Source organism: Lepisosteus oculatus, chromosome 3 (assembly GCF_040954835.1).
Source record: "Lepisosteus oculatus isolate fLepOcu1 chromosome 3, fLepOcu1.hap2, whole genome shotgun sequence".
NCBI lineage: Eukaryota > Metazoa > Chordata > Actinopteri > Semionotiformes > Lepisosteidae > Lepisosteus > Lepisosteus oculatus.
In genome coordinates this window covers 20,767,501-20,782,027 of record NC_090698.1, presented here as the reverse complement: position 1 = coordinate 20,782,027, position 14,527 = coordinate 20,767,501, and the positions used below count along the sequence as shown (strand labels likewise).

The 14,527-nt window shown below is 38.0% G+C and overlaps 1 protein-coding gene across 8 annotated transcripts in view; it reads right to left on the bottom strand.

The window, feature by feature from the left end:
* The window catches only part of sema4d (sema domain, immunoglobulin domain (Ig), transmembrane domain (TM) and short cytoplasmic domain, (semaphorin) 4D), a 73,321-nt gene that overhangs the window by 3,666 nt on the left and 55,128 nt on the right, over nt 1-14,527 (bottom strand). For 6 of the 8 annotated variants that reach the window (XM_015339692.2, XM_015339691.2, XM_015339665.2 and 3 more), the window contains 11 exons: nt 14,140-14,238; nt 13,965-14,058; nt 13,621-13,737; nt 12,943-13,094; nt 10,620-10,795; nt 10,380-10,536; nt 9,952-10,174; nt 9,346-9,461; nt 8,373-8,545; nt 8,003-8,049; nt 5,485-7,775 (listed from right to left, as the gene is read on the bottom strand). In XM_015339692.2, the coding sequence (XP_015195178.2) occupies nt 6,811-7,775; nt 8,003-8,049; nt 8,373-8,545; nt 9,346-9,461; nt 9,952-10,174; nt 10,380-10,536; nt 10,620-10,795; nt 12,943-13,094; nt 13,621-13,737; nt 13,965-14,058; nt 14,140-14,238 (2,319 nt within the window). In that variant the 3' untranslated portion in view covers nt 5,485-6,810. Of the gene's footprint in view, nt 1-526; nt 625-900; nt 1,111-4,942; nt 5,147-5,484; nt 7,776-8,002; nt 8,050-8,372; nt 8,546-9,345; nt 9,462-9,951; nt 10,175-10,379; nt 10,537-10,619; nt 10,796-12,942; nt 13,095-13,620; nt 13,738-13,964; nt 14,059-14,139; nt 14,239-14,527 lie in introns of those variants that run through there. The other 2 variants (XM_015339701.2, XM_015339706.2) reach the window with 2 other exon arrangements.

Here is a 14,527-nt window from a genome sequence, read left to right as displayed (position 1 = left end):
GGTAGTCAGCACCTTATTTCCACTATCCTTGAAAACTGGTGAAATTATAGACTAGAGGCAAGTATGTTTCTTAATAATTAGCTAGTCTTGGTTAATAGTTAACTTTGCAGCCAGATCTGAATGTAATTGCCAGTTCCTGTGTGATATTCAGTTTGGACTCCTTGATACATTTGATTTTCTCATTCTTTTTACTGTCTGGTGGCTGCTTTTCATTTCACCTATCAAAATCTACAGCAACGGACCTAATGAGGTAATGTCTTTCAGCAAAACGCACAGTGCTGAAATATGTTGAGACAGAGGATATGTCAAAAAAATGCCTTAAAATTATTCTTCACATTAATCAATAAAGTACTTAAATAGTAACATTAACAGATTATTACCTGAATTTTAATTTGTGCAGCCACTGAAAAACCACTACTACTGTAAGCTTTTATTTTTGGAGAAGTTTGCTTGAACAAAAAAGGAATTAAATGGATTACAACTGCAATTAAAATATTTAAACAAATGTTCAATTATAATAATATACCCAAGCTTTCTTCCAGTCCTGCAGAAGTTTCTCGTGGCCATTTAAAGCGCTCCTCCATTGACTCAAGTCTCTTGAAAAACTGTGATCTGCAGCTACATCTGAGGGTGAGATAAGAAGAATTAAAGGCAGTACATAATAATTACATCATAAATGATTAAAACATGTATTTAGAAATAATATATAAAATCCCCTCCAACCTCCAAATCTGATAAAAATGAGAAAGTGCATTAACACAGAAAAAAATGTTGTACTTTCAGACAATGTTCAGACTTATTTTGATTTCCACATTTCTGTTCTCAGCAATTATAGTTTTTTTTTAAATATCAAATATTTTAACACCATAGACATAAACACGATAAAACTCATTGGCCTACCTTTCCTGATCAGTCTGATGGAGACTTGGGATGTTTTATTCCCTGCTGCAGACTTGGCTGCACACTGGTAGTGGGAGTCAGATACTATATCTTCTCTCACCCAGCTGCTTACAAACAGCCTTCCATTCATTACAGTGTGCTTGTGCTCTGTGACAAAGTTTTCTATATTTCGTCCATTCACCTCCCATTGAATTTGCAGATCACTTGGACCTAAGAGACAAAAAGTACTTGTTCTTTCAAAAGAGCATCATATTCAGTCCTGTTTTTTAATGTTATTTCAGACTTGCAGTACATTCGAGGTGCTGCCATCCAGAACATTCTACACTTCAACAGCCAGAAGTTATTCATCCATTTTCAATCTGCTGCTCTTATGTAGGTCAGAAAAAGTCAGAAATTACTGAGGACCTAAATAGTAAGTGAAAAAAAACCCCAAACACCAACACTATATATACAAGTCTTATAGTTGAAAGAACACAGAAAAACAACATGAAACAATAGGATACATCAAGATCATGACATTGCTAACATTATCAAGTATGATGCACTTTATGAAAATGAAGTTGGTCCATACTGGTAAAGCCTTTTTTTCCTACCTCTACTCACCTCCAGCTACCAGAGCTGAATGTATGTACATGCATGCTCAAATGTAGACCACTTTACTGCATATTAGTGTCTCTGTCCCTGAATTATCATGAGAGTGGGGTAGAAGTCTTCATGGAGGGGGTATTTTACCATTTTTGTGCCTTTGCTCTGTATTGGTGTCACCCTTTTTTTCCCCTTGGTCTGTAAAGAGACCACATTCTCTTGTAGAGATGGCTGGACTGGAGATATCCCTGTGTAGGCTAACAGAAGCAATGCAGAACATGACAGAGCAGAACTTACCCAGCATTTATGGCATTCCTCCTCAACTTAGGCATTTTTGCACCAATTAAGAGCCCTTCTCCATGAACGGATATATATACACTTATGTGCCATTCACATGGATTCATTCTGGAAGAATTGTAATGCTACTCAATATTTCAATAATATCCATTAATGATAGACAAAACGATCCCTCACTTCATGTGAACTTTTATCCATTCTCTCCGATTGGCTCCGCTGCCAAGGTGTGTGCTAAGATGCCCTGCTGAACTTCATGATCATACAAGCTTTATTATTGGGTGCCCTTTATCCCATGTTTGCCGTCTCATCCACATTTTACATATAATTAAACACATTTCTCCTGCTGCTCCTCAGCTGGATACAGAGAATGTTTTTGAATATCTATGACTAATTCTACATTATATATAGACTTGGTATCAGGTTTTGCTCGTATGGTTAAAATGTTAAATAACAACCCTTCAGGCCATGTGTGTGATGACCTTGTGCTTTCAGCCTGGGCTAGAAAATCTGTATTAATCTCTGGACTTGTGCTTCACTAACACTGACTTTAATGCTAACAATTATTACATATTTTGCTTGAATATTTGTCCCACATGGTAAATAAAACATTGCTCATTTTCTGATGCAGCTCATCATAAAAGAACAGCAGTGTAAAACAATCCATTTAAGTACTATTATCTCTAGTATCAACAATATAAATATATACAATATGTATAAAGATACATTTCCAGAATTTGGAGAAGGTTTCAAATTTTCTCTATAAAATACTTAAAAATAATACTTTTCCAGAAGATGTAAACATAGTGGTCAGTTGTAAATACAAAACTTATGTAGGAGTCATTCATTGCTTCCAAAAATGTCTTTCATCATTTCATACTAATGCTCGTGCTTTAGGCTGTCACTTGTGTAGGTGAGTGGCTAAGGACTGCAGTAATGATGTTAATGTGAGTGAATACAAATGTAGATGGTAGCCAGCGAGTACAATCTTGGTGTAAGGTGAACTAAAACTTAGAATAGCTAATCATTTTACTACTGCTAGAATTTTGCAGACCTTTTCTAAAAGATGATCACACATTCATCCACTTAAAAGAAAAATGCAGTAAGACATAAATGTAACCTAAAGGTTTTTTTTAATGCTCACCTCGCTTTAAATCAAAATGGCAAATTAAAACCAATTTAATAATATAGAAAACAGTCACTTGCATGATTTTACCAAAATGTTTACGGTGAAGCTAACCTTTTTTTCTTTTTAATCTCCTATTCCAAATCTCAGAAAGTTTGGATTGGTATTCTCTCACGGTGGAGAGAAAGGGAAGACAGAAGGTGGCACAAAGATTTTAAATGGTGAAAGACCTATGTTTTTTTAATTACAACCAGTCGATGTCTATTTGACAAAGCCTGCTGAACCTTTTCAATAGGCTTTGAGTTCTCACCCTGGTTCCTACTGCACTCCTGTCTTCATATTTTCATCCAGGTGGATGCTGCACATTGGTGGTGGTGGAGGGGAGTCCCCATTACCTGCAAAGCGCTTTGAGTGGATTGTCCAGAAAAGCACTATATAAGTGTAAGCAATAATAATAACATTATTATATTTTCAATGGAGGTCTGGGTGTCAGTTTAATTGTATAACTTCCACAGACCAGCTGTTTAGCCTAAATTCTCTGTGCCTCTGTCATTAGATATGGGAAGAAAAACAGCCAACAGATCCAATTAATCTTGAGGTCTGGACGAACTGATCTGTGCCATGAATGATTCTTCCTATTAGTAAACAGCCAAGCTACTTAAGTTTTCATGTAATCTTTCTTAATGTAACTGACTTGAAAACCATGGGAAGGAGGAGATCTGTAGTCTCATGGTTGAAAGCCTTGTCTTCTTTGGAAGACATTTTTCTAATTTGCTTTTCAGCTTTTGCAACCTCTTCAAAATAAAAATAACTTTGGTTTTGGTCATGCTCTTCTTTTGGTGAGGCGTGTTCCGATATGTGCTCATTGTGTAAGTGATTAGTGGTGCCAGTAATCTTTTTTGGGCACAAGAAGTGAGTGTATACTTTTAGCCGATAATGAAATGACAAATCCACCAAATAAAACACTGCAGTTTGATTGTTATGAAACAAATCAACATAGGCATTGTTCCTCTGATACTATGATTAAAAATGTTCTGCTAAAAGAATGCTGCCATTAAAAAAATAACATCCACACAGCTGAGATCCAAAATTTATTTTAGTCCCTACTAAGTCCACTAGTGGATTACTCCTCTTTTAATATCACGTTTCATGTACATCTTCAAATGCATATATACACATATTCACACTATATTCTTGAACTATCTAATAATTAAATAAAAAAAAACAATAAGCCAATGTTTTCCAGTTTTGTACCACACAAAAAGCACTGTCTTCTTTCACCTCAGTAGTGGTAGTTGCTTTGCTAATATTTTTACAAGCTCTAAAGCTTTGGCTTACATATGCTTACAGCAAAGATCTACAGTTTGTTGTCTAGGTTTTAGAATTTTACATAATAAAATCTTCTTCATATACAGGATTTGTGAAATAGCCACTTGTATACTGTGCCTTTTCATCTCAAGTGTCATAGTGGTGTTTCAGAAAAACCTTTACCATACGGGTCTCCTGTGTGGCTCAAATAGCAAAGGTGTAGCCTGACATGACCAGAATTCTGCAAGCAGCCGCCCATGTCTTGCAACACACAAGTGGCGGGGTTGGGATTAGTTGGCCAGGATTTAAGCGCTGGGCAAGAACATTCCTTGGACATGCAAGGCTTGCACTGAGTGATGCACAACTTCTGCAAACAATGCACACCCTCCTGTAAGGTATTTCAGAGCTCACAGCATGTCAAACATTGAATGACTTGTGATGGTCAGCCAGATCTGCCCATCCTCATTCTCTCCCGGTGTTGCAAGACTCACTGTGGTGAGCCGAGATGTAAAGACCAGTGTCTCTTCGAAACTGGTCGGGTACGAAACATAAAAATCTTCTTATGTTCAAGTTAAGGGAGTTTCAGGTTGTGGTTTTGAAGTTCAGGAAAACAAACGGGCAGGGTTTTCAAAAGGTGTCCAAGGTCATGCAGGAGGGTAGAAGGAAACAAAACAGAAAGCAACTAGTAGGAAACCAAGGTGGACCACAGCTATGCATGTATTCACTCACCCACAGCTTGGCAGAATAGAAGAAACAACTCATGGGCATGGACACTCTGTGCCTGATCGCTCAATAGAGGAGGTAAAAGGTGCACTACTGAGCTCTCGGCACTGCCCTGAAGATCAGGAGGGGATGTGGAGGAAGAAACAGAGGGAGTGTGTTCCACAGAAGACAACGAGAAGGAATCCACAGGAGAGAGAGGTGAAGGAGAGGCTGTGGGAAAGGAAGAGTATGGAGAAAAATACATAAAGAGAGTGCTCTATAGACAGGGATCAGGAGAGAGCTGGAACGGGCGCATGAACAGCCAGAAAATGATAACCGACTTTGAAGATGGTGAGACTGTTATACTAACGATCCCTCCTTTAAAATGGTTGGCGTGTTTTTATAAAGGACCTATGGATATACCAATGCTGTTTATAAAACTTGACAACTACAACAAAATTGGTATTTTCTGAGAGCAATGCAGCATCTGCAACAAATGTTTTTAGGGAAAAAAAATCAAAATACAAAAGAATAAGAATTTTTAAAATAAAGATACTTAAACAACTGTATACATCTTTTAACATTAAATACTTCTCTTTATAACTTCCACATTTTGAAATTCATAAGTATCATTTCATTGAAAGTCAACCTAAGAATTCCACATTTAAGAACAAGCCATACGCTTGGCTTGCATACCAAAGCATGATGCTATGCACTACATTACTGATTTTAAAATTCTTTAGTATTCTTCTCATACATATCCGTATAGAAAAAAAACAAGGTAAAATAGCCAAAAATTCAAAGCAAATGAAATATACTTCTTTAAAGTTAGTTTTATACATCAAGAAAACTTTACATCAAATAAACATTAAAATCAGTACAATATGAACATTTAAAATCAAGCTGAGTGGACAATGCTACAAGTCCTGGAAGACTTGATTTGCACGTCTGGTTTTGTGGTTACTATAACAGCAGCTTGCTTTCCAGTGTTTCACTCCAAATAAGCACCTGTGATCTAAAACACAGTCTTGGCATTTCCTTGTACACAGGTTTAAAGTCACCGTAACCCTCTGCAGTAACATGCAGGATGGCTGTACAGGCATATTCCCTCAACTTCAAAGCATCCAACATCAGTGGTCTCAAAAGTCTTGCATTAGTCCTTTTCCAGCTTCGATTAAAGTTTCCAGACTTTCTATTCACAGGAAAAGAATCTATTCACAAGGACATGGCTCAGAATTGTTGAAGCTACCCGTTTTTCTTTGTGTCAGACAACTTCCTTTCTCCTGTATCACAAATTAAGCTGGTCATTTTGGTCTTTCAACATAACGTGCTTGTGATCCCCAAGAACTTCTGCATGCGCTGAATCCACCGCTTTTTGCAGTTAATATCATTTAGCTGAACAAAGTAAAAACGTTAAAAATCCCTGAGAATTTAATAAACATTTGAGAAAAGAACTGTCGACCTACATCAAAAACAGCAAGAAGTATAGGTAATTTTGAGTGTACAAATTACTCGAAAACCAATTGAACACTTTACAAAATATAAAAAGTGACATGCTCCAATTTGGAAAACATTCAGTTACTTACCAATCTGATAAACCATGTTTCCAATTTGGAATAAAAACAATTACTGATCAGAAAAATGCTTTATATAATGCAGGTTGTATGAATCTAGATACCGATAATCTGATGAGAAAGTTATGGATTTTTGCAGGAAAAATGGGGTCACTCCTACTAGAAACATGAACCCTGTTCACTTGAACTGAGATAAACACTGTCCATCTTGCTTCTAACACAAAGTCTGCATATATAAGACTCCTCCTTTCCCCCTGTATGTGCAGATACATAATTTAAATTAAAAAATAAACAGCAAAAAACAGACACGTAAAAAACTAATCAGCAAGGTGCATCCGCATCAGCAAATTCAATAGGTTGAGATTCACAGATGACGTCGAAAGGTTTGTCCTGCGTTTCAGCAACTTTGTCTGTGTGATCTGGATTGGAGATCTTGCCGTTGGCGTATTCTGGCTCTGTCTCATAGCCTGTGTCGCGCAGACCCTTCTGCTGGCCCCCATTCTGGTTGTGCACACCTGTCTGCTCTACCTTCTCCACTATGGGCTCCATCAAGCCAGGTTCACAGGACATGTACTCAGGCTGGGGTTTCTTCTTTTTCCCCAAGAGCGCCGCCCGCACTTTGAGACAAGGGGGTGGCAGGTACTGCATGTAGCAGTTGTAAGCAATCAGTGCCAGAAAAAGGATAAAGAAAAGCAGAAAGAGAAACAGAAGGGCGTTACTGTTGTCCGTCTTCAAGTACTCCGTGGAAGGGTCCCGAGTCTCAATGCTAGGAGTGCCTGGACTGGGGAAAAGAAGCTTCTGCAATGGGTTTACAGTCGTGCTGAACCACGGGGTTAGTGTTGTTTCAGGTTGGGGTGGTGAGGTGGGAGTAGCAGAGCTTTGCAGGGTTGAAGTTAGTGGGGATCCTGCGGTGTTAATATTACCTTCTGTCGAGGGCGCTGGCTTGACAGCTGAAGCAGTGGTGGACATGAATGGGTCTGATGTCACATACTGCTTACCAATGTCAAAACTTAAGATGTATCCTGTCAGGGGCTGGGTGAAGTTCTTGCCATTTGCTTGTTCCTCCGACCAGCACTCGTAGTGCCCCAGGTCCTCTTGAGAGACGCTGTAAATGAGCATACCCGCCTCGGCTATCAGGTGAAACTTGGAGGATTCGACCGACACGACGGCACCGTTCAGTTTCCAGACCGCGTGGGCCAGGTTAGAGTTCAGCCGGCAAGGCAGCTCAGCTGAACTTCCAGGCTTCACAGTGATCATCTGATAGTCTTCAGGGGACAGCGACTTTACTGTAAAAAAGCAAAAATAGATGGACTAGTTAATAACCAGCTTCTATTTTCTGATCTGTGGTCTGAACAGCAGACTGTCTATCACATAGAAACCCAAAACGCAGCTAAATTCTTTTATTATTAATAGAAATGACATGACTATTAAGTATTATTGTTGTGCAAAATCTGTTTATATTTCTTTGCATCTTTCAGACTCAGACCATGGATTTCCTTCTCCAGATACATACCTGATGGACATTTATGCGCATCTCCATTTAGATTTTGTATTAAGTTCCTGCGAAGAAAATACATAATCTGATAAGTGGCAGGAAAGGCTGTTCCTATTTGCATGAACAGAAGAATGGACAGGTTTGATGATGATTTTTTAGATGAACACAACAAATTCTGTTGAGATAGAATGAATGGCTTCTGTTAACATCAAAAGTTGAACCACAAGACTGTGTCATTTGAATTTTGGTCAAATCATTCTGTTAAAATGTTTTTAGGAAAATCTAAAGATATGGATTTTGAACAGCTACTGAGTTTACAAATGAACAAAGGCTGGTCCAGGACCTGCTTAGTTTAATGTTCATGTTATCTGGTGGTGTAAAGGATTACCTTTCAGAGTTTGCATTAGGTAGAAGTATATTCACACAAATCTTGGCATCAGAGTCCCAGGCACAGTAGGGGTCACGGGCTAAGATGCAGTCTTCACACGATGAGTACTTTTCACAAAAAGCAATTGGGGACTGCACGACCCCAGAGTCAGAGCCAGCATACAGAAACCTAGTCTGCAAATATAAGGTGTCAGCAGTTATCACTCCGAAAGGGAAGACTTTTCATATACACACTCACCATGGGTTTGTTAAGTTTTTAATCACATGAGATCTCACTTGATGTCACAAAGCAGAGAAACATAATATTGAAACTTACAATTCCACTCTCATCACAGAAAAGACACTGATACTGAGCAGCTGATTGGCCTAGTTCAACAAATTATATGGTTCATAAGATTGCTCACTCTCCCACATCCCCCAAAACAGATTTGATACACATTGTTTTCCCTCAATGTCTAATCCTACTCATTAAGTGCTTAACAATTCTGACACCCCAATTTGTATGAAGGATTGTTAATGTATAAGGCAAGTGAATCAGATTCTCTTAAAATGATCTTCAAGTTAAAAAATGACAAATCATGAAACAAGGAACGTGATCAGATTTTTTTTTAGTTCCTTTTTTGGGCCGACTTTCTGTCTTTCTGTGTTGAAATTTGTCACTTTTCACACAATAAAGCAAATGGCATGTTAGATTTCTTAAGAACTTTTATTCATAAATTCAAGAGGGCAGATTTTTAATGAACATATCTACATGCCTTGCCATTCTAAAATAAAACCTAAAATAAACTGGTTGATCTGAATACATACAAGGCATTCTGGTGTAACAGGAAGGACCCCCATTTAAATTTTGACAATGGCTGTGTCGAAATTGGACTCATAGAACAACAGCACTTCCTCTAGTAATTGCTTAAGTGTTTTTAAATGGTTTGAATTATGATTTTAGTAGCTTCCATGTAATTCAGTGTTTTACTTACCCCCTGAGATGACAGAAGCAATGTCTTAATGGGTTCTGAATTTGGAAGTAACCTTAGTTCTTCAACTATATGTACTTCTCCATCATAAATTATGGATTTGTGCAAAATTCCTTTATCTACAAAGAAAAGCATAAAAAATGTTAAATATTTCCACTTACATTTTTATATCTGTATCACACCCTGATACAATTTCACTGAAGAGAATTTAACTCTATTGTACTGTCACTGTCTAGAGAAAGTAATGTTCAATTATGTTTTATGATTTTAAATTTTAAATGATTTTAAATAACACATTTCTACCCTCACAGTCATTCCTTTTGTGAGTTTGGACATGCAAAACCTTTTTTGTTATGAGAGATAGTAAACTTAGCATTGGTGTTAAATGTGTCATGGACACAGTCTGCAGAATTTAGGGTGAGGCTGAACACTATCCCCAAGTCCGGATCTGGGAAACAGTCAAAATACTTAGTAAATGTTGAAAAAACACATTTTTTTACAGATATAAACAATGTACAATTAACACCATTTTTATATCTGGCTCCTCAAAACCAAAGCCCAGGGACCCCATGTACCTCAATAAGAAAAGAAAACTCAGGAGCACCTTACCAGTTCCTGTGAATATAACATCATAAACATTGTTGTCAAGTGCCTGCACCCTGTCCACTACTATCTGGGTGTAGTTGACATCTTTGGCGACAAGTTTTGGTCCATTTCCTATTGGCAGCACAGGATCTTCCAGCAGGGGGTGATCTCTGACGAACTGGAGGGTCTTGTCTGGGAGGTGGAGGGAGCTGTTTATGTTCTGAAGCCGGTCGTTGTTATTTATGCACTAGAGACAAAGAAAGCACACAAATAATTAGTGAGTTCTAGGACCCCTCTCTCACTTACAATACTGGCCTTTGCCTAATCCACTCATGTAAGCCTGCTACTAATAATACTGAACTTGAACTAGAAGGATATTCATTCTCACTTTTTCCCAGGACTGCGAGGCTCAGGCAAGAATGAACATAAACCAAGTAACAGCAAAGACTTACAGCTCCAGGGCGAGGACTTGGGGGAACTCCATTGAATCTCACCCACTTTGTGTGAGACTGCTCAACGGTAGCCTTCTGCATGTATTTTCCTTTTGAGAAAACTTCACCCACAGAAGACATGTTGTAGGCACAGACAGCAGACAATCCAACATTTCCCCTATAACAAGAGATATGTTAAAATTACACCTAAAACATCTGCTTTCCTACAAGTACAACTAATTTCGTACAAGAGTAACTTACCACTGGGAAGTAAAAACCCCATAAATTATTGGTTCTTTGGAGTCAGGCGTTTTCAAGATGAAAACATCATGAACGACATTGAAGACAAAGTTCAGTTCGGACATGGAGCAGACTAGCTTGGCCTTGAGAAAAGACGTCCATTTCTTCTGCAATGTCCTTTGTCCTCCTAAGTCACCCTGAACAAAAAGGGAAAAATAAAATATAACCACTTCGAAAACTAACATTGTTTATATTCTAAAATACGTTGTATACATACAATGAAAAAAAAAACAATCAGTTGTAATATGTAAAGAAAGAGAAAAAAATATCATTTTTAGCAAGTGATTACATAGCAAAACAAAATTCAGAGGGTGTGGCAGGTCAGTATATGAAAGCAGCTGACCCGCCACTAGAGGCAGCCAAAGGGCCTCAAACAATTGCAATAGCTTCTCAGGGGTGTTGATCAGATCACCAGTTAAATGCTGGAGGGCTCATTCTCACAAAGGGTTAATTAGTGGTAGTATAAAAAGGGCTTGTGCTATGTTAGTGGTGGTTGGGTGTCTAGAAATGAAACAAGGCATATAGCCATAATTACTAAGTAGGGAGAAGGGGACTTTTCTGAAGTCTTTGATTGCTAAGACTTGAAAGGTCTTGCAGTAAACCCTCCTGCATGTTACTGCTGTTTGCCATCCTGGGTTCTTCATGTGTGCAGATCACTGGGACAGCCCTGGGATCTGAATACATGAGGAAAAGTACTGTATGTGAAAGAAGCAGTGAAGAAAGAACAGCAAAAGAGGTTTGTACTCAAGCCAGATGAAAGTAAAAAATTTAAAAAAATTTTAAAGAGTTTCAGTGGCACTAAAAAGAGATGCAGGATGGGGAAGAGCAGGAGGACTTCAGAATAAAACCAAAAATCAAGGCAATTACAACAGAGATAATGATGTCAGAAAAGGAAAGAGAAACAAATTAAGAGAAAGCCTGACTTGGAATGGTTGTGTATGCAAAGGTAATGCCAGTGCTTTTAAGATGAGAAAGCTATGAGGCAGTTAGTGATGGAAAAATCTAAGAGAGAAATCTGAGGAAAATCAAAGCATTATTAGCTTAGCAGTGGTAGGAGATCATAGACAATCCAGGAAATATGTGTAGGAGCAGATAATGGCAGTCTCAGGAAGGACACCTGTAGAAACAGACCACTGGGAAAGTTGGAAGAATTAGCCAAGGAGGTAAGAAGAAAACCAGTCAAATGCCACATTTGGAGAGAAGAGAATGAAGTATGCAGGGAGAAGATGGATCAGGACAATGGCCGAATGAGGAGAAACTAGTTTGTAATAGAATGGAGAACGTGCAAGGTGAAGGCACATTAGGGAAGGTCACATGCGGCAATGTGGATGAATACAAAAAAGCTCTTTTGATTTTTTTTACAGCCTCCAATAAAATAAAACTTTTTAACATGTACATTAAAAGGAAAGGACAAGCTCCCACCTTTCTTCATTACTCTTTAAAAAAATGGATAGAAACTTGCAAAAATGCCATTTTTAACTAAGGACATAAAACATTGCAATATCTGTAAATAAATCTGTACATTATCTTTGCATTGAAAGAAAATGCGGGCAAGACCTTTCTATGAAGCTGGACTTTTGTCAGTATGAATAGTTGATTCTTGCAATACTGCACAGCAACAAATGCCGGGTCTGAGGCCTGCAAATAAGCTTACATTTCATGGAACTGTGTGCTTTAAATTGAGCACTTGACCTCAGTGAATGGCAAAGCCATTGCCCAGCTTTGCCTTTGATTTCTTGAAAGGAATGATTAGAACTTGTAGTTCTCTGGTCACACAACACTCAACTATGGAAATACTCAGACCACCTTGCACTTTGCAGTCCTTTACATTAACAGAATAATTTCAAAGGCTGGGCGAATAATGCAAAGCAATCCATTTTAGTGTCAAACACCCATTCTTGCTCACAATTCGTTCAAAAACCCAAACACACAAGGGGATAAAACATCAAACGGTGTTGTTTAATACTCTGAAGCATGCTCATTGTGCCCTTTTTAACATCTAAGACCACTGTCTCCTTTGACTGTATCCACAGAAATAGATATCAGAGACATTCACTACAGTATATTGCGAGATTTTAGCTACTCCAATGCTGGCATTTATGCTTGATGTGAACTGGCTTTTGTGACTTCAATAAAACTAGTCTGACCTTTGTAAACAACTGGCCATTTTAACATGAACACACCTCAAATAACAATCCCTCTTACCCTTAAAGGATTATATCTAAAACAAAGACATGTTTCATTCTAAAGGAGGCAGGGCAGGGGACAAATGGCATTCTCTTACCTTGCAGACTCGGGCTATTCTGGGAATGAGGAGCTTGCCAAAGAATTCATATTCCACAGACACCTCCGTGAAGAAAAAGTAGATCTTGTCATCATCACCATCTGGGCTGTTTTTGCTCTCTCTGATGACATCTGCAAAAACAAAACTGGGCTCTGGGGGAGATAAATGTAAATTAAAAATGTGTACCAAGTGAACGATCCCAGGTCACCACACTTTTACTGTGCAAATGAAAACTTGTATCTCCAATCTACTGAAACTGCTGAAGCTCCAGCAGGTTTCTTGAGCTACTTTGTCCCCATGTGCACTGGGGAAAGGAACAAATTACCAGCTTGAAGTTCCTAATTAACTGTCATAACCCTTGAAGGCATACTAATTCCTGTGTACAACACAGAATTTTACAGAAACAGTTGTCTGAAGCATGTGATCCATGTGATCCTTAAAGATGGGAAAACTTTGATGCCCATAGTTAGTGCCATATAAATATTAAACATCTTTAAACACCATCTTCTTTATTAACCTAATACCAAACATTCAAACAAGTAACAGTAGGTCCATGAGATTTGTTGGTTTGGTGTTACAATTAATCAGAAAGTCAAATTATATGACTTTAGTAAGTTACTCTACAGCTTCCACTATGTCAACATTTATGGCACTGCCTTATCTAGGAATAGCTGTTACCATTCAGCCAGGATGTTGAATACTCTGTTCGCAGCAAGCTCTGCATTTGTGAGTATCTGTAAATTATTGGTTCACTTCCTAAGAAATTGTAGGCAGTTCCAGAGTAAAGTTCTCCATCTGAAAAGAAACAAAAGAGGATTAAGAACTCCAGTTAAAAACAAATATTTCACTATGACACATTGAATGTTTATCAGGAATGTCAATCTCCACCAGGTTTAAATTGCCAAAATAAATGGAAACCGATTAATTTCTATGGAACATATTGTAAAATGTAATAAAAGATTCAAAGATGAATACACTTTGTGTAACAATGTCTAGACAAACATGCACGGTAAGTTACTCACCAACCATAACTGTTGTGAAACTCTGTGCTGGATCAAATGAGCATTTTCCTCTGCCATCCTCAAATTTTTTTTCCAGTTGAAAATCATGAAGAGACTGTAATGAGGGAGAAAAAAACTATTTGTGCACTGAAAAGGAACATTTCTGCAATACATTTGACGACAGAACCATACGTACCAGGTAGTCACAAGAGGGTTGAAATGCATGCGTACCACAGACATAAAGACTGTCGTCACTGACCACTTGCAGAACTCGTATGTAATTGAGACAGTCTGTCTGTAAAGGAAATTGTGTACGAAATATCAGTCATAACTACAAGAATGACCACACTACTACCATAATTTCATAGAATAAAACCCTATGGGTAACAGACTTGAACTTTCAATTATAAGTGTCTGTAGAAATGCTGTTTTAGACCTTAAAACCTTAGACCTTAAAAAAAAGCAGGAATCATTATTGTTCACTGTTTTCTAAACTAGTTGCAGGGATGTCTCCTAAAACTATAGGCCAACAAATTTCTAAAAAACATTTCAGGCATGTGCTTAGTGTTCCACAAATAAAAAAT